Raw genomic sequence first — 18111 nt, 5'->3', positions numbered from 1 at the left:
TATTGAACAAAATAAAACTTATTCCATTAGTGAATACTCCATTATTCAAACACGCAGAACAATACTAGGATGCACGACACGCAATTTCTCCTTCCTCAACTGTAACCGCCCTTTGCTTTCAATTCGTCTTATCCAATCACAATCCTCCTCGTGTCTTATACGCCCACTATTTTCTAGGGTTGGCCAATCACCAAGCTCACCGCTGAGGCTTTACTCAACGCACTCCGCCATTTTGTAGCGCTTTAAGAAAACTCAGCCAAGCATCAAAGTTGCGGATCAGAGCTGCTGTTCCTCTGTATGCGATGGACGGGTGAGTGATGCTACGTTGTTATGAATGGAAAATAAGTTGGACTTGCCTGGTTATAAACATTGCACTGGTAAAGCCGTACGTTTATCAACTGTAATGTAGTCTATATATTTTTTGTTTGATTGGACAGCGCGAGCGCTCTTATCATCACCAGTTACGATGAAACAAACCCGTAGGTTTCCGTGCGTCAGGCTTCTGCATGATGCTCGCTGTTTTGTTTGGCACATTTAGCTTTTCCCCCTGGTTTGCCTGTTTTATTTTTTATAAACTATCATCGTTCGTGTTTTGCAGCCTAATTGAGTTTGATTTCTGCAAAAACAATTATATTTCCACCGAGAGGACTTGTTGCATCGTATGCAGTTTTAAAAGTTTAAAAAGTAAACAATAACATTCTTTAAAACGCATTAATGGGGAAAGCAGGCATTCAAAGTTGTGTTTTTCTTTCTAACCAGAAAATGATTAGGAACGTGAGTAAGAGTAACTTGATTAGTTAGATTGTGTGATGGCATTGACATCTTTTTCCCTGTGCAGCCGCCTAGAGACTCAATTGTATCCTATGGGATCAAGTTACGCAGAATTAGAGTAAGTCTATCTGAAATATTATAGCTCAGAATTATTTTTTTGTACCTCCCAGAGATTGCATTTTTATTTAGTAGTTTTATTAGAGGGATATCAGTGTGCCCCAGTGTTTCTCTTACAAAATGCTCCATAGTTGCCATAGATTCCACAAAACAAAGTAGTCACTTTGCCATTTTAAATTCCTGCAGGTGACTATCAATGACTATTGCTTTTTATTTTATTTTTTATTTTTGTTTATTGCTTGAATAGTGCAAAAATTTGAGTTTTAAACTGTATTTAGACTGTTATGTAGCAAATTTGGGGTTAAAAAGCAACCACAATATAGTGTAGCAAATTTAGTTCAACTTCTTGAGGCTTGTTCTTTGGTGGAACAAGAAACTCTGTTTGTTGAATAGTAACCTAGTGGTGGTTAATACCACATAGCAGTAACAATTACTGTTGTAACTACTGTAATGTGGCAGAAATTGTGGTTTCTATGGTAAATGGTCTCAAATGAGTCTGATAGACCTGGATGAACCAGACAGACACACTGCACATGCACCATGTAAGATGATACACAGAAACTAAAACCACACCCCAGGTATTGTGAAAAAAATGACCCCAGTCCTCAGGGCCCCCTTCTTTGAGCTCTCATTTGCATACATGTTTTTCCCTCTTGGGAAAGATGTATCTGTTTGGCACAGTCTGTTTCTTTTTCAATTCATTGTTTCAAACATAAAAGCATTAAAGCTGTGCTTTGTAGATATGAGGACTTTTTGAAGACCTGATCCAAAGGGGAGATTTCTGGTATTGCGTTTACTATGAGTTCATGTGAAACAGGATGTGGGGGTTAATCTTCAACCATAGACTGACCCAAAATACCACTCATATTTCTTGCTCTAAGGGAGATCTGTGGGAAGGAACTAGATTACACAGTTTATTCACATTCTGCTTATTCCTTTAATGGGAAAAACATCTGACCAACATGAACCAAATGAAATATTAAACTCATTAGACCCACTTAAATATGAATCACACTTCTTATTTTGGTTGAGGATTTTAATTTCGCCTTTTGGCTTGCAGAAATGGGATAGATTCTGAAAATTACACATTAGACATACTGTCCTGTGCATGAAACAATTTTTTTTCTTTACCTTTTGTTTCATTGGGACTTTAGACAAATGCATGTGGTCAGAATGGTTCCTCTGTTCTTCTTTTCTAATTTCATGTATTTTGCTTCTGTTTTCCTGCTCTGAATTTTTTCCTTTCGTTTCTCTTTTCTTTTACAGCGTTGTTCACGATATTGCAGTTGGCACAAAGGTAAGAATTTTATATTTGGTCCTTCGGGGTCACTACGGTAGACGACACGTGCTATACAGTTTGAATTGGTTCAATAAGAGCAGATTTTTACACTTCATCATCCTTTAACTGTCTGTGTGCCATGACTCTCACATGGCCTTTGTGACTTCCACACCTTGTGCTATCACTCTGTCTAGATATGATTCATCATTCCTGGCAACAAGGTGAATCGTTTCGAAGCAAAAAAAAAAAGATTTGTTAGAACAAGCACTGTGGCATTGTGCCATTCCACGTTGTGCTTTCTCAACTTTTTATGAAATCAGAGTTATCATTTAACTTTAAAAAATGAATGCTGGATCATATGTCATAATATTTGATTATTGTGAAATGCGTAGTTAAGAAATCCCAAACTTGCTGCCTGGATCAGCCTTTACGAGGCAACAACATGAACACTCCCGCTCATTCTCTCATTAAAGATTATTTCCTGTGGTATGTGGCTAGTGAGGAGGGACCTACAGGATGTGGAACAAAGGCTGATTCATGAGGTTCATTTAGGTTAGTTACTTACACGCTTCAGGTCATGCAGTAACTTATGTTGCATAAAACCTACCGGCACTGTATTTACTATGGTAAAGGGGCAGGCACTGTTTTAAGAGTGTTTTGCTAATTAGAAAAGTTGGTTCTGAAATTATACGAGATGTTTCCTAGTTTTGGAGTTAAAATAATTGTAAGGGCATTATGTCTCATGATCAATTAGCCTAAATGTTAAAGTCCCCCTGTAGTCAATAAAAAAAATAAAAAAAAAATCTCTTATGAGAGTCTTTGGTTCACAGCAGATACTATCAATGATGTTGACTTGTGAATTTGCACATGGTTTGTCTTAAAGCATATTAAAAACACCACATAGACATATAAACAACATTTAAAAACTTGATTTTCCCCACAGGGGGACTTCAAATCCAATGTGAAACCTCATTCGGAAGCCGTTCTGACATTTCTGGGTGAATCAGGATATCGGAAAGAAATGTAGGATAGGGCTCGATTTTATTAATTGTAAACTAATTGGATTGAAAATTAGATAACAAGAATTGAGCTAGGTTGAATGCAAGTTTGCTAGAAACAAGACATTCTAAATGGCTATTTGGCTATTGGTTAGCATTAATGTGGTCTAGGTGATGTCATCAGACAAGGAAAGTCGTTTTAGAGGAATAGCATGTTACATTTACATTTTAAGCTATTAAAATGGTGGAATAGCATACACCAATCATTCACTAAAAAATAAGAACAGAAGCTGTAAAAGGGTCCATATTAACTGGGAGCAAGCTATTCGGTCTTGTCTTTTGGGCTAAATTAAACTGCAGTCGCAAGATATTAATGTGCTGCATGTCAGAGTGAAACCAATTATACAGTAGGAAATTATGTAGGGAGAAACTTGATGTTTATCATGAACACTGGGCCATATTATTGTTTGTTTTTATTTTTCTATACCAACAAAACCTTTTCTATCAGCACAAAATATGTTTTCTTTATTTAAAATGCATTAAATTCATGCACAATAAGGTCAAAGACATTCATTAAGAGAAGTAGATGTCGATCAATTGTAATTTAATGTTTTTAAATTGGTCGTTGGATGTTCTGGTTGTTTAGATGGTTTTCAGATGACTGTATTTGTCTTTGCGAACACAGGTGGCAAGCATTTTATTGAGGTTCTACCTCAGCCTAATGATTGAACCCATTTCAGAGACATTCCTCGGAGATTGGTTTTGGCTGTTGATATGATGAGATGAATGCAGTCTATTCATCAAATGCAAATATGTTTGCCTCATCACTCAGCACACACATGTAGCTCTTGTGTTTGTTCAGCAGGGCTGATCAGAGGGAAGATGGCTGGGGGAGGTGCTAATGGGTCACATGGGGGTTCGCTTGATGCTATCAGTCTCTCTTTCTTGTTCTCGCTATCTCGTAAAGAATGCAAGTCGAAAGCTTGTGGGTCACAGGTGCTGATTACAGTGAGCTGGCAATCCACAATACTCTCAGCATGTTTTAACTCTCTAAAATCGTGATGTTGTTTTTGTGGTGTCAGGGTGCACAACCAGGTATTTATCTGTCAAAAAAGTGGTCCGCCACGTGTATATCGACTCTCCACAGGGACAATTTCTGATCGGCCGTTGCTACTATAGCACTTTCCAATGTAAAAAAGGTCTGGAACTGTGCTCATAACCTGTATGGTTAGTGTAGTAAATGGCTCAAGTTAGAAGGCACACCTGGGCGTATGGAGATAATGGGTCTTGTGTATTCAGTTCTGGGTTGGGTTTCAGTTACCTGCAGCACTAGGTTTCCATGGTGAGCGCATTACAATCGGAGCCGTGGTAACGGCCCCGTTTTTTGTTCTTGTGAATTGTTGCTGTCTTCGCCCCTCCCCCTGTCCTTCACACCCCCTAATCTATTTAAGCAAGTATCCCATCATGCCACACCCAACAAAAAGTTAACACATTGAATGTTTGCCATGCTTAATTAACTTCATTAAATGCACAGAGATAGTACTGTCTGACAGCATCTAGAAGCTTTGAAGGAATGTTCTGGGTTCAGCTCAAGTTAACAGTGTAGCTATGTAATAGAAACCACTGAAAGTGGTTCGTTTTAGTACAATATGGACTTGATTTAACTAAAATGAGGGAAGTTGTGGGAACATCCAATTTTATATTTTTTGTCATACAATGTACAGTATGACAAGGATATTTGTTTAGAGTTTTTTTTAAAGATTACGGTTAACTGTGTTACTACTGTTTTTAAGATCAATTTTAAGTAAGTGTTGGATGACAACAAAGGTAAGCTAAATATAATACACATTTAATATTAGACATTCACAATGTACCGGCTACGTGGAGCAAAGCAAACTCCATAAAACACTGTCCTTAACCCAAAACTTGAAGTGAATTTGAATAGAATAGTAGTTCTACTTATAAAAGGACAATTTAATAATCCTTTTCAGAAATAATTAACGCAAGCACTTTAACAGTTGTCAGCACTTTAACAGTTGTCAAGCAAGCATGTTGTCAGTTCATTGTTCGTTTTGCTAGAAAACGGCACAGGGTAACAAGCAACTGAGTAGAGCTATAAAGAAGGTTTCTGTAAAAGTGTAAAGATTAGCGTGTTTTTCAGTAACCATTTAACCCTTTGTTTTTTTTAGCTTAGTGTGTCATAGCAGATGTATTTTGTGTAGCCACCCCCCTCTGGGTTACATGTGGTTCTCATTGAGTCGTTTGACTGTGGAATTTTAATATGTGGTGGGCAGGCCTGTGCGGTTGCATGGGCTTAGTAGTTTCTGCTGAATACACTTATATCACTCTTTCTTTAGTCATACGCTGTGATTGGACAATCAGACTATAGTTTAATTCATCCAACTACTGTTACTTTCTTTGTCTCAAATGTCTGCACTCGGATAATGGACAACCAGAACAAACATTTGCTTTCAATTGTCTGAATTAAACGGGACAAAGACAGTTATTTGCAGAACTGTGATTTATTGCTAATGTTAATCACATGTCTTAAGTCATGTGTAATCTTGGCTTAAGATGTGTTGGAAATGGGCTGTTTGATACCAAGCGCAGAGGATAAGAGGTTTTAGACATGTTCCGTCCTTCTTTAACAAAGAAAAGTGTGATAGAGCAAATGCAAAATTCAGTCTGGACTGGACACACGTTCCTCTTGGTCGACGACCCGGAAATGTAAAACCACCCCTCTCCCCATAGTCTACAGAGATCTTCCTTCATAGGTTTGGGGATGTGGGGGATGTCTTGTGGTTGATCTCTGACCCCGCCCGCCCTTAAGGCTCTGCTGTTTGCACGGGAAGGCTGAATGTAGCATTGCCCATTTCCTGCGTTCAGAGTTTCTGATGTAAACTTGTCCTCTTTTGGACATCCCACTATCATTGTTTCCTTTACTACTTGTTACCATTCAGGCTAAGGTTGGGTTCATCTATCATTATGTTCTTCCTCTTTCCTTCAAGTGTCCTGTTTATAAGTTTGTAAACCTCAGAACTGACCTAAACTGTCTAAACCTCATAAAAATTACGAGGTTTGATCTAGAGCTTTTCTTTTCTTTCAGAGAGGATCTGACGAGCTGTTCTCCTGTGTTTCCAGTGGGCCTTATATCATGAGCTCAGCAGGTAGTATTTTTATGCTCTATACTTATTTCTTTCTTTCTCAGATGTGTTGTCCCAGCATTCCATCCTGATCATCTGCTCTCAATGTAGCCAACGGCAACGACAGCAAGAAGTTCAAAGGTGAAATCAGAAGTCCTGCCGCCCCGTCCAGAGTTATACATGTCCGGAAGCTGCCCAATGACATCAACGAAGCAGAGGTCATCTCCCTCGGCCTTCCGTTTGGCAAAGTCACCAATCTGCTCATGCTAAAGGGAAAGAACCAGGTACCATTGCCTCTCCTGTTATGACATTCTTAGCATTAGCTCAGAGTATGAGAAAAGGTTGACTTAACTTTGACTTTAGACTAGTATTAGTGCCGTCACCAATACTAGTGTGTTCTAGATTTGTTTTTGTATCGCATATTAAGCATTAGCAACGTTAACATCAGACTTAATTATTTCTTTGGCTAGAAATTGTTTGTGAGTGTATTGTTGAGAATCTTGAAAGAAATTAATTCAATATAATATAATTCAGCAAGGAAAAAAGTGACAAAGGCATATATAATATTACCAAAGATTTATTTTTTAAGTAATTGTTGTTCTTGGGAACTTTATATTTATCAAAGAATCCTGAAAAAAAAAGTATCTTAGTTTCTAAAAAAATATTGAATATAATATTTCACAATATTACTGTTTTAGTATATTTTTAATCAAAAGAACCTTGCCGCCCTCAAACTTTTGAAAAGTAGTGTATGTGAAATTTAGCTTGTTTAGCTAGAAGTTTTTGCGTTCATGTGCTTGCATAGAGCATTTTTCAGACTTAAAGGAAAATGCATGATCTGCATTTTTGTGCAGGCTTTCTTGGAAATGAATACTGAAGAAGCAGCACAGACAATGGTTACTTACTACTCCTCCGTAACACCCGTCATCAGAAATCATCCCATCTTCATGCAATACTCCAACCACAAAGAGCTGAAAACAGACAACTCACCAAACCAAGTGGTATGTGCTTCAAAATCTCTTTTGGCGTCCGTCCATCCCGTAACGTTCGCGGCCTTTGGGAGGCTTCATTCCACTTTTCTACATAGTTGATCATTTGAAAATGTATACATTTATAATTGAGATTTATTTCCAGCTGCTGTGTGCATGATGATTGATACAAGCAGAGGGCCTGGTTTGCTGTCTTCTACGCATCTTGTTTTTTTCCCTGCATTTTCCACACTGCCCGTTTCCCTTTTCTAAACACAGTTTATATGCCGCTAAAGGCTTTAGCAGGGAATTCCACAGCTGCAGCCCATCAGCGCTCATTTGGAGGATAGCTTAATTTGTTTAGCTTTTTCTGTTTGACCAACTAACAGTGTTTACTCCATACTCGATTTTGTTCAGAATAAGCCATCTACAAATTCACTCATGCGTGCACATGGATAAACAGCGTTTTTCTTTTCTTTTAAACCTAATTGAAATCGAATTTAATCTTTGCCATTGTTTGGTGTCTACAGAGGGCACAGGCAGCACTGCAGGCAGTAAATGCTGTCCAGACAGGTAGCATGACTCTAGGTGCTGTTGACCCATCCGGTATGACTGGCCCCAGCCCTGTCCTGAGAGTCATCGTTGAAAACCTATTCTACCCTGTGACCTTAGATGTCCTGCACCAGGTATACACTTCCTCTAGTCTATTCTACACCGTGACCTTAGATGTCCTGCACCAGGTATACACTTCCTGTAGTCTAGTACTCTGAAATTGACTTTCTGACTTAATCCTTTCTGAATTAGCTGTTGGCAGTTATGATTGTTTGATAGATACTAAAATATCTTCGGTTCCTAAACAGATCTTCTCCAAGTTTGGCACAGTGCTGAAAGTGATCACATTCACCAAAAACAATCAGTTTCAAGCTCTACTCCAGTTTGCCGATGGCCTGACAGCACAACATGCCAAGCTGGTGAGTGGTGCCATCTATCAGCCATCTTATGTAATGACAAATATTAAAACTTGGTTTTATGCCAGCTCACATACTATGAAAGAATTTGAAAGTCTAGATTTAGCCTAAAATCTCTCTTTCCTCAGGCTCTAGATGGCCAGAACATCTACAATGGCTGCTGTACCCTGCGCATTAGCTTTTCCAAACTTACCAGCTTAAATGTCAAATACAATAACGACAAGAGCCGTGACTACACTCGTCCAGACCTGCCCACAGGGGACAGCCAGCCTACTCTTGAACATCACCATATGGCTGCTTTCGGTACAAATGCCCAGCACACACTTTTCTTAACCACAGTAACAGTCCCATTCTGCCTCTTTTCGAAATTTCTAAAAGTTCTCGTATTTTGCAGCTACTCCCGGGATCATCTCTGCCTCACCATATGCGGGAGCACACGCCTTCCCTCCGCATTTTGCTATCCAGCAGGCTGCAGGTACGACAGCACACAGCTTGATTCTAACGCCTTCTCCATTTTATATTTTCCGAATTATTATGTCTTGTGATTTGTCACGTAAATTGAGACTGTCTTGATCAGGGTTGACAATACCTGGGGTTCATGGAGCCCTGGCCTCACTGGCCATGCCTGGGGCAGCAGCGGCCGCTGCGGCTGCAAGCAGAATGGGCTTCCCCTCCCTCCCCGGAACCCACTGCGTTATGCTGGTCAGCAACCTGAACCCAGAGGTTAGTAGTTCGTAGTCTCTCATGGACCGGGACGTGCTCAATATGTCTATTTAAACGTTAGGTCTTTGAGCAAGCTCAGGGACTTTTTTTATTGTGCCATAGCCTACTGTTCCTAATGATCCTTAAATTAGATTTTCTCTCATATTAAGTTGTATAATGAATGAGAAATGCATTATTTGTAAAGCTGTCACAATGCTAAAATTTCACTCCAAAAACAGCGGAACACTTTCATTTTTTTTTTTTTTTACATTTAAGTGTATATTTCAAATATTGTAATGCATAAATATTAATCACTTAAATTAAAACGATCACAATGGCACCACAGCAAAAGCTTAGTGGAACATTCATTTTAAACGAAATGTAATGAATAATTTAATGTAATATATAATAGAATAAATAATCATAATTTAAATCAAAACAATGGTAATGGTACTACAGCAAAAACCTGGTCCTGTATAACATCACTGGTCTGTATAATTGACTGGATTGCTCATTTTGTTCTAAACTGCCATCAGGCGGTGAAGGATTAGTTTTTAGGATATATGTATGTAAATTAATTGTTACTTTAGGATAAGCGATATATAGAAATCCAAGATGGGTGTACTGCACACTGCCAACACAGGCAACTGACTTTACCTAACACAAAATAGATTTCTTTATGTACGTAATTATGCAGGAAATATTAAGCATGAACACTTATCTGGGAATATTTGCAGAAATTGATTTGGAATATACAATAAATATTACAATACATACATGACCCCATTACAAGATTGCACTATAGTATATTGTATTAAAATCCAAGCTTCACCATGTGTGCTTCAAGTGTTATTTGTATATAATGTTGAGCTAATTATTAATTTAACAAATGTTTAAATTTAAATTTTGTTAATGAAAACACTGTTGAATATTTTGTAGTTGTGTGAATAAAAACAATATTATATAGCCTAACACAATATAATTAATTACATAACCACAGTAAATAAGTTGTCTGTGTACATGGCAAATTAAGTTGTATGTGCATGCCAAGCATAAATCTGTATTCAGATTAGAGTTGCACGATTAATCGTTAAAAGATTGTGGAAAGTTCGGATATAGCACTGTCTACAGAAGCGATCGAAATAGAGCAAATCACTTTTTGACGCTTTTAAATAATGATTGCATCGATTGCATTATGCCACCAGGAGGCGAAAAGTGACTGTTAAAAATGTGTTTGTCATTGAATCATTCATTCAAGAGATTCGTTCAAAATGCTGGTTCATCCAGTAATGAAATAAGTGAAGTATTTATGAGTAAGTTATTTAATCATTCAATCAAACCTTTTTTTAAAATAATCCATTCAGATTAATTTAACATTTTAAATAGACTGCAGCATTTCAAATTTTGTCAGAATCGTGCAGCTCTTATTCAGATTTCAGAAGAATTATTTTGACGTTTGTAATACAATTTTGACATTTGTAATAGGTGTCTTGTCCGTCAGCTGATCTGATATTCACTACTGAAATGAAGATAAACATAACTTTTAATAAGCAGTAGAAATTAAATAACCATTTAAATGTTTAGGATGTTTGCATTGTAAGAATGTACAGGGAGACTTCAGATATAAAAACTGACTTGTTAGGTAATGTTTTTCATTAAAAGCAGATGATTTGTGGTGGCTTCACATTTTATGATGTCATGAGCAATCCTGTCATTCGTATAGTTCAGTGAGTGGTACACTTTTCTTTTAAAACAAAATGTGAATTTTTATGTTATAATGTGAAAATATTGGTATAAATAAAACAATGGCCACATAGTTGAACTACATGGCCACCTTTTAAAAAAATTTTTTTATATTTTCTAAGGGTGTGACGAGATCTCGCAGTATTACACCGAGACACTATTTCTCGTTGATGTGAAAAGCTGTCTCGCGAAATCAGCATGACGGAGTTGAGTTTGTCATATTGTTCAGCATATGATGATTAATACTCGGAAAGTAGAACTGATATGACATTCATTACAAGATAAGTAAAGACTTTTCAAAATGCACCTAGTATTTGTATTTTGGTGAATGAAATTTTTTTTTTTTCAGTCATTATTTCATCATTGAAGATTTCTTAAAAACAGCGTGATAATATACTCTTGTCTCGTTCTCGTGAACGCAATATCATGTATCGTCTCATCACGTGAGCTAAGTGAATGGTCACACCCCAAATATTTTCTAATACAAACATTGGTATAAATATCGATAATTTCAATTAAAACAATGGCATGTAACCTTTTAACTGTATTAACTGAATTAAATTAACGGTACAGTGGATATTGTAAACTGGTGTTGTTACTACTGCTAAACTGCTGAATGTTTCTTTAATTTTAGTGCGTTTATGATCTATTGTCGCCGGCTCGCTCAGTCATTGCAGTGTACAGGGCACAAAGCCTGTTGTTTAGTGTTTCCATTAACCGAAGCTCCGGCTCTTTATTCGCTCAAGTGTCCTCACCCCTTCTATAATGCGTTGTCATTTCTTCCTCTAACATCCTCAGGTTTTGTGTTAAAAAATTCCATTCAGTTGAGCTTCATTCTTCTTGTTGCTTCCATTTGAATATGTTGCTGCTTTATTTCATATTCCACTCATCTCCTCCAAATATTATACAACAGTAAAATTGTGAAATTGTATTTTCTGTTGGTCTGTTAAGAAGTTGGTTTTATTTATTCATTCATTTGTACTGTTTTGTAAAACAGACCATTGGAAAGTGCATTTACACATGTATCTATCATATTTAAAAAAAGAAGCACATTGTTTACTACAGTAACTTATTGCTAAAGATTAGCTTGTTTTGCTGGTAAAGTTTCTTTGTTAAATTTAGCACTATATTTTGTATTTCTTTATGTATACTGACCTTGTTTTTTTACCTCCTTTTTTTTCTCCTATTTCTCTCCCTCCCCGTTCCCCTCATCCCATTGCTCTTTTTTTGTTTTTGAAACCTCGTTCTCCTTTGCCATCTGGCTGCACGCACCATTATGTCTCTACTCATCTGATCTGTACGAACAATTCCACATCATCCCACAATCACACACCACAACATGACTTCAAACACACAAACATTTCTCTCTCTTCTATCCCCCCCCCCCCCACTCCCACCCCTCTCTCTGCTCCCAAACCATTAACCATCTTCATGATCCAACCATCGTTTTTCGCCATTTCCCGTGGAACTGCCTCGCTGCCTCGGATATGTTGAACCTCCACTCTGCCTCCGATCTTTACCTGTCTCTTCCTCCTCCGCTGCCCCCCTCTGCTGTCCTTTAAAGAGAGTTACGCCCCACTGCCTCTTTATTCTCTTCGGTATGTCATCCTTTAGCATCTTTTTTTGTCACTCATTTATTCTGTTCTTTTAATTTGGTTTTATTTCCTCACAAGGCATCTGTGAGGCCCAATTCTTTGAGTGCCTCGCTTGTTTTCTGCAGTATTTGGTGTGGTGAGATGAGACGCGTCATGAAAAGCTGCAGCTTTCCCGAAACGACAGCACTTCCTTTGAATGCAGACGGGAGGCTGCCGCTTTTTATGACGGAACAAAGCAAATTGGCTTCTTGTAAAAATGTTGCATGCTTTTGAAAACTGTTCGTTCCACCTTTTTTATTGCATGTCTTTGGAGAAAAGCTGTTTAAAATACTTGGTTTAATAGTCAAGACTCCTGCTGTTTTATGTTTATTCTTTTTTTGGGTTAGATAGCATTTTCATCCCCCTCAAAACTTTTTATCTTTCAAGTCTTGAACGATTCTTATCTCAATCGATCAGTTTAAATCTGTTCCTCATGAGATCGTAAAAAAACGCAAACGCTTGTTGCAGTCTTCCTAAGATTTGCAGATCCACTACTCTACTCTTAAATATTTTTTTTCTTAACTAAGAATTTCCTCTTAAAACAAGTTACTTTGTCCTTTTTCACTTAAAGCCCTGATAAAATTGCTATTACACGCTAGTCATTTTATATTTTTTTTGTACCCTGAAAAGCATGTGATGGTGTGATAGATTGGAGTATCTTGATTGTGAACTGAAGTTGTTTTATAGCTCAGACTGGTTTTGATGAGGTGTGTCTGATCATAACTAATTGCATATTTGTATCTGACATGATCCTGTCTTTTTGTAGGTGTATATGGGGATGTAATGAGAGTAAAAATCATGTTCAACAAAAAGGAGAACGCTCTAATACAGATGTCTGATGGGACACAGGCTCAACTCGGTAAACTCTCTTAATATTATGGGTATTTGCTTAGGGAAGGAGCAGACTATTTTTATAATCTATATATATATATATAATATTCACATGGTTTAAAATTAATGCCCACCAAATGCAGGTAACGAGTAACGCATAACACACGAGCCAATTTGGCGCGTTATATATAAATGTTCTATCACTTTGCATGGCATTGCTATCAGAGCCCTTCCCCTAAAAGGAGCTGCGCAGTGCCACATCTTTAAAATTCAAACACATTGTTTTCTATGACCGTATAAACGCCGTCTATCCACAGTGCCCAGCTACAACTTTGGCTGTCTAAATATCACGCCCCCTAAATACGGTTAAGGAGCCTTGCCCCATGGAGAAACACAACCCGGCCAAGAAGAGCAAGTAATCGTATGAAAGAGAAATTGATCTTACTCCAAAAACACCGTTAACCTCATAATTGCAAACAATTAAATTCATTTAGATATTAAATTTCTGTAAATAAAACAAAACATTTACAAACATTATAAACACTATTGCCAAGGCTATTGTCCCCTCACTCCACAAAAAAATCCTTTAAATTTAATGGTATTCAGAACAAGAAGAATGAAAAATAAGTAGCTATAAATTATATATTAAACTATAAAAAAACACACACACATTAGGCTATAGTGGCATTCTTTAACATACAAACATCAAGCCAAAAATTAATTTATTGAAAGTGATACTGAAACGGCAGCTCCATTCTCATTCGGCAAGAATCCAAAAATGTTATGGTAGTGCTAAAATTGGTTTTTGCAGTATACTGATTCACGTCATGGCTAACTAGGGGCAGAATGATACACCCTCTGTATATTTCGTTAGTTTTCAATTTTAGTGTATACATTCATGTACACTTTTATATTTCAGCAATGAGCCATCTAAGCGGGCAGAAGTTATACGGCAGGCCCCTGCGCATAACACTGTCCAAACACACGACTGTCCAGATGCCACGGGAGGGACATGAAGACCAGGGTCTCACCAAAGACTACAGCAACTCTCCTCTCCATCGCTTCAAGAAGCCAGGCTCCAAAAACTACTCCAACATCTTCCCTCCCTCATCTACCCTGCACCTGTCTAACATCCCGTGAGTTTATCAGCTTCTTGTTTTTATATGAATTTAAAAACCAGATCTCATCTGTAACTTTGTTTCTGTGTTTTAGACCCGCCGTTGTTGAAGATGACCTGAAGATGCTCTTTGGTAGCAGTGGTGGTCTCGTCAAGAACTTCAAGTTCTTTCAGTAAGTCTTTGCAGCTGTGACATGCAGTAGCCTATCAATTAAAATTGATTGATACTGCTAATGGAATTACAACCGATAACTTTAATGTGTTACAGAATGTTTACTTGTGCACAATTCGCTTCTAAACGTTTTTAGGATTTTATTATTTATTACTTGTTATATTACTTTAATATTAAACTATTTTATTACTTCTGTATTAAATATAAGCTTGTTATTAGCCATAACTTTTACAAATATATTATCAGGCAGACATTCTATATTGAAATTGTGTTTCTATATTGAATAATAGAATTTCTAGACACATTGGATTGTCATTTCTCATAATTTCTGCCTTTTCATGGTTATGATTATTATTTTTTTAAATAGAACACTTCAGCAAGTTAAAAAATGGTATGAACACACTGATCACCTATATGCACTATAAAATGTATTATTATTTAGTTAGTTTAGTTTGGATTATTAGTTTAAGTATATAGTGAATGGTTTTAAGTAATTTGCTACCTGGTTATTTTGAGTTAAAATGCAGTTTTTGGCAGCAACAATCTGTAATTATTATCTTCAGCACATAAATTCTATGTTGGTTTATCCATGAGAAATACTTACAAATTCATCAACTTTCAGGAAGGATCGCAAGATGGCTCTGATTCAGATGGGTTCAGTGGAGGAAGCAATCGAGTGCCTTATCCAGTTCCACAACCATGATCTTGGAGAAAACCACCATCTTAGGGTTTCCTTCTCCAAGTCCACCATTTGAGAGAAATATTCTCTAGAATGGGCGGGAGTGGCCAGTCGTTGTAAACCTTAATGAGTCTTAATCACAAAGCTCACTTCCATCATTCCATTATTTTATTTAAGAGGCATTTTAGTGGATATTTACAAATGTTCTTTTTATTTTATTTTAGTCAAATTTTTAGAACAGATGTATTATTAGTTTCCCCTGAAAAGTTCATTAACTGTATGTATCACTCCATCTATTAGTTTCAGTCTAGTTAAGGCTTGTAAAATGATTTATATAGAAGCAGAGACAAACCACTTCAGGCCTTTGATTCCATTTGTGCCTTCAGATCTCTAGAACCTCAGTCAAACATCTGCAACTAATGTTTGCAAATCTGTGGTTAAGAGTCCATTTCGTGGCCTCGGGGCCAAGCATTGATGCTCCTATGAGACATGGATAATTTCATCAGGCTGATGGTACAGGCCTTAAACTCTGCGCCTCTGCGTTATGTATCTCCCAATAGGTTTGTAGTCATCATAGCCTCTAGCTTCAGCATTTATACTGTATTTTAGACATAGAATGTTTACAGTCATTTTTTTCCCTTCAAGTTAATGCAATCATTTTTGTTTGAATCCTATAGTGTTGTCAAGATTTGTATTGTTTTTATACTGTGGGCCATTGCATGTTGGCTGTGGTCAGCGGATCATTAACCGCTGTTCGTTTACTGTTTGTCCTGTATTTTGCGTAGATGTTCAGTGTACTTCATGTTATTGTGTGATGTAGATTATTTATGATATTCTACTTCAATGCCCCATTTATTTTATGTATTCATGTACCTGTGTGTACACTACAGCTTGATACCAAAGCCTTTCCTCCATGTACCTTCTAAGGGACATCCTGACACCCTTTAGCCTCACGATAAATGGCACGTGGCCTCTCTGAGGGGCTTAATGCTTTCCCTTCTTTGTAAAGAAGTGTGATCAGTGATGGAAACAGTTCAAGTGAACTGGGACAGGTGCACATCACATAATGCTCAGATCAGACACAATGGCCTTCCGTGACCCCTGTAAAGTTTGGGTCTTTGAAATGACAAGTGCCTTTTTAAAATGTCTTGGTTGACTCATAGCAGTATATCCTGGGGACATCCATCTGCATTAACTTTCAAAAAATGTTTAACGAAAGGCTCTATGGTGGTGGCCTAAATTTGACACTCGGACCAGAAAATGTAAAGAAAATGGAATCTTGTTTGTTTATATTATGTTCCTGGCAATGTTTCATAATTGATCAAGTTATTTTACTTTACTATTTTTAATTTTTGCATTAGGTTCTGTCTATGTTTTTTTTTCCTTTGTTGTATGTTATACAATTTGTGTGGGACCAATCTAAAAAAATATAAGGCGGTGCTTTAAAAAAATGCAAATGCTCCTTGGATATAGAAAAAAGAATCGCTTTAGCATTTTTGAAAACATTTATTTTTCAGTGGCTGGATAAAACCTGATTATGCATCCTTGCACAACTTTAAAAACCCTCATTTTACAACATCTGCCTTAGATAAAGTGCTTTTTCTTATAGTGGACAGATGAGGTGTAAATACTATTTTTGTATCACAATGTTAAAAGTTTTGGGTTTTTATATTACCTGAAAACATGTATATTTTGATTACAGTTATGGACCATCATCATGCAATAATATAGTTCAAAATAAAATGGTTAAAATCAGGATTACACTGTTTTCAGTCTTTATCTTGTTCCTCATGGCATTCCTAGTTGTACTTTTTGCCTTCAATAAATTTCTTACTCCAGTCTGTGTAGCCACGTTCATTCGTGTGTCAACAAATAAAGGACAGCTACTGTGTCTTTTAACCCTCTGGGGTCCTTCGGCCCAAATGGACCCGAAGCATTTAAATATATATTTTTTAAATCATTGCTTTATCGGAATGGTCCGAAATTTGGTGACTTTGTTGGTATTTGGCATATGAACACCCCAAAAAATTGGGGACAGGATTTGAATAGTCTAAGTGGTTGTAAAAAAAATAGTCACACTCAGGACCTTCGGGTCCAAATGGACCCGCATAGGAAATGAATGGGAAATTGGCAAAAATGTGAAAATACAGAGTTATTTTGTGCGTACAAACTACAAATCAGCCACGATCCAGAAAAAAAGCACACAACAGTGAAGGGGTGAATCTATAAAACATCAAGAGTGCAAAACAGACACATCCACACACACACACAAACACACTTTTATACACATACACACTAATAAATTCAGATTACATATGGGTTTTGAATTTTTAAAATGCTCAGTTTGTCCACCAGATGGCATCCATCTCATTTCAAAAATTGCTTTCATGAGGCCTAGGCTTGACTCTAAAATGAAATACAGCTTAAAAAAATAAAAAAATTTTTAAATTTCTATTATATTCAATGGGGAAAAAATGGGTCATAATTATTGCATTAATATTAATTATAAATCATTTTTATTTTTGAAATTATCTCAAAACACCAAAAAAGAAAATAATTTTTTTTTATAAAAAACAAGTAAAAAAAAAAAAATGATGATTTTTTTTTTTATAAATATTAATCCCACCCTTCCGGCCCATTTGGACCCGAAGGTCCTGAGTGTGACTCTGAAATGAAGGACCCCAGAGGGTTAAGAGAAGATCACATTAAACATACATCACGCAAGAGGGAAATACCCCTTGCGTAAACGCATGCCGTTGCGTTATGCACAGACTTAAGAAATTCGGACTTGCTAGTAACTACCAACTTGGTCGACGTATTTGCGTAGAGTATGATTCAGACAACAACAGTCTCCATCAAAATACTATATTATTAATTATTTGAACCCTCTGTAAAAGGTGAATAGTCTATGAATAGAACGTGTTAATGGTCTCACAAAGGAACCTGGTCTCCTTGTTGATTCCCCTCAGGACACAATTTACCGTAACAC

At 37.0% G+C, this 18111-nt stretch overlaps 1 protein-coding gene across 4 annotated transcripts; it reads left to right on the top strand.

Annotated features, from left to right (window-relative positions):
* Nucleotides 1-209: 209 nt before the first annotated feature.
* ptbp1b (polypyrimidine tract binding protein 1b) lies at nt 210-15851 on the top strand. Of its 4 annotated transcripts, none has more exons than XM_056252665.1 (16): nt 215-310; nt 839-889; nt 2155-2185; nt 6272-6332; nt 6420-6592; nt 7163-7309; nt 7807-7962; nt 8137-8247; nt 8373-8547; nt 8639-8719; nt 8822-8967; nt 12254-12287; nt 13090-13182; nt 14074-14290; nt 14367-14444; nt 15066-15851. In XM_056252665.1, the coding sequence occupies exons 1-16, from the start codon at nt 303-305 to the stop codon at nt 15196-15198; spliced, it is 1695 nt and encodes a 564-aa protein (XP_056108640.1). In that variant the 5' UTR covers nt 215-302; the 3' UTR covers nt 15199-15851. The 4 variants fall into 4 exon arrangements, with proteins under 4 accessions (XP_056108639.1, XP_056108640.1, XP_056108638.1 ...); XM_056252663.1 differs by having other exon boundaries at nt 7807-8016; XM_056252664.1 differs by lacking the exon at nt 839-889 and having other exon boundaries at nt 210-310; nt 7807-8016.
* The last annotated feature ends 2260 nt before the right edge of the window (nt 15852-18111 follow it).

The sequence above is a fragment of the Rhinichthys klamathensis genome, unplaced genomic scaffold (assembly GCF_029890125.1).
Source record: "Rhinichthys klamathensis goyatoka isolate OS25496 unplaced genomic scaffold, OSU_Roscu_1.1 h1tg000098l_1, whole genome shotgun sequence".
Taxonomy (NCBI): domain Eukaryota; kingdom Metazoa; phylum Chordata; class Actinopteri; order Cypriniformes; family Leuciscidae; genus Rhinichthys; species Rhinichthys klamathensis.
The sequence above is the reverse complement of the archived record's forward strand: the minus strand, read 5'-3'. Positions and strand labels throughout refer to the sequence as shown.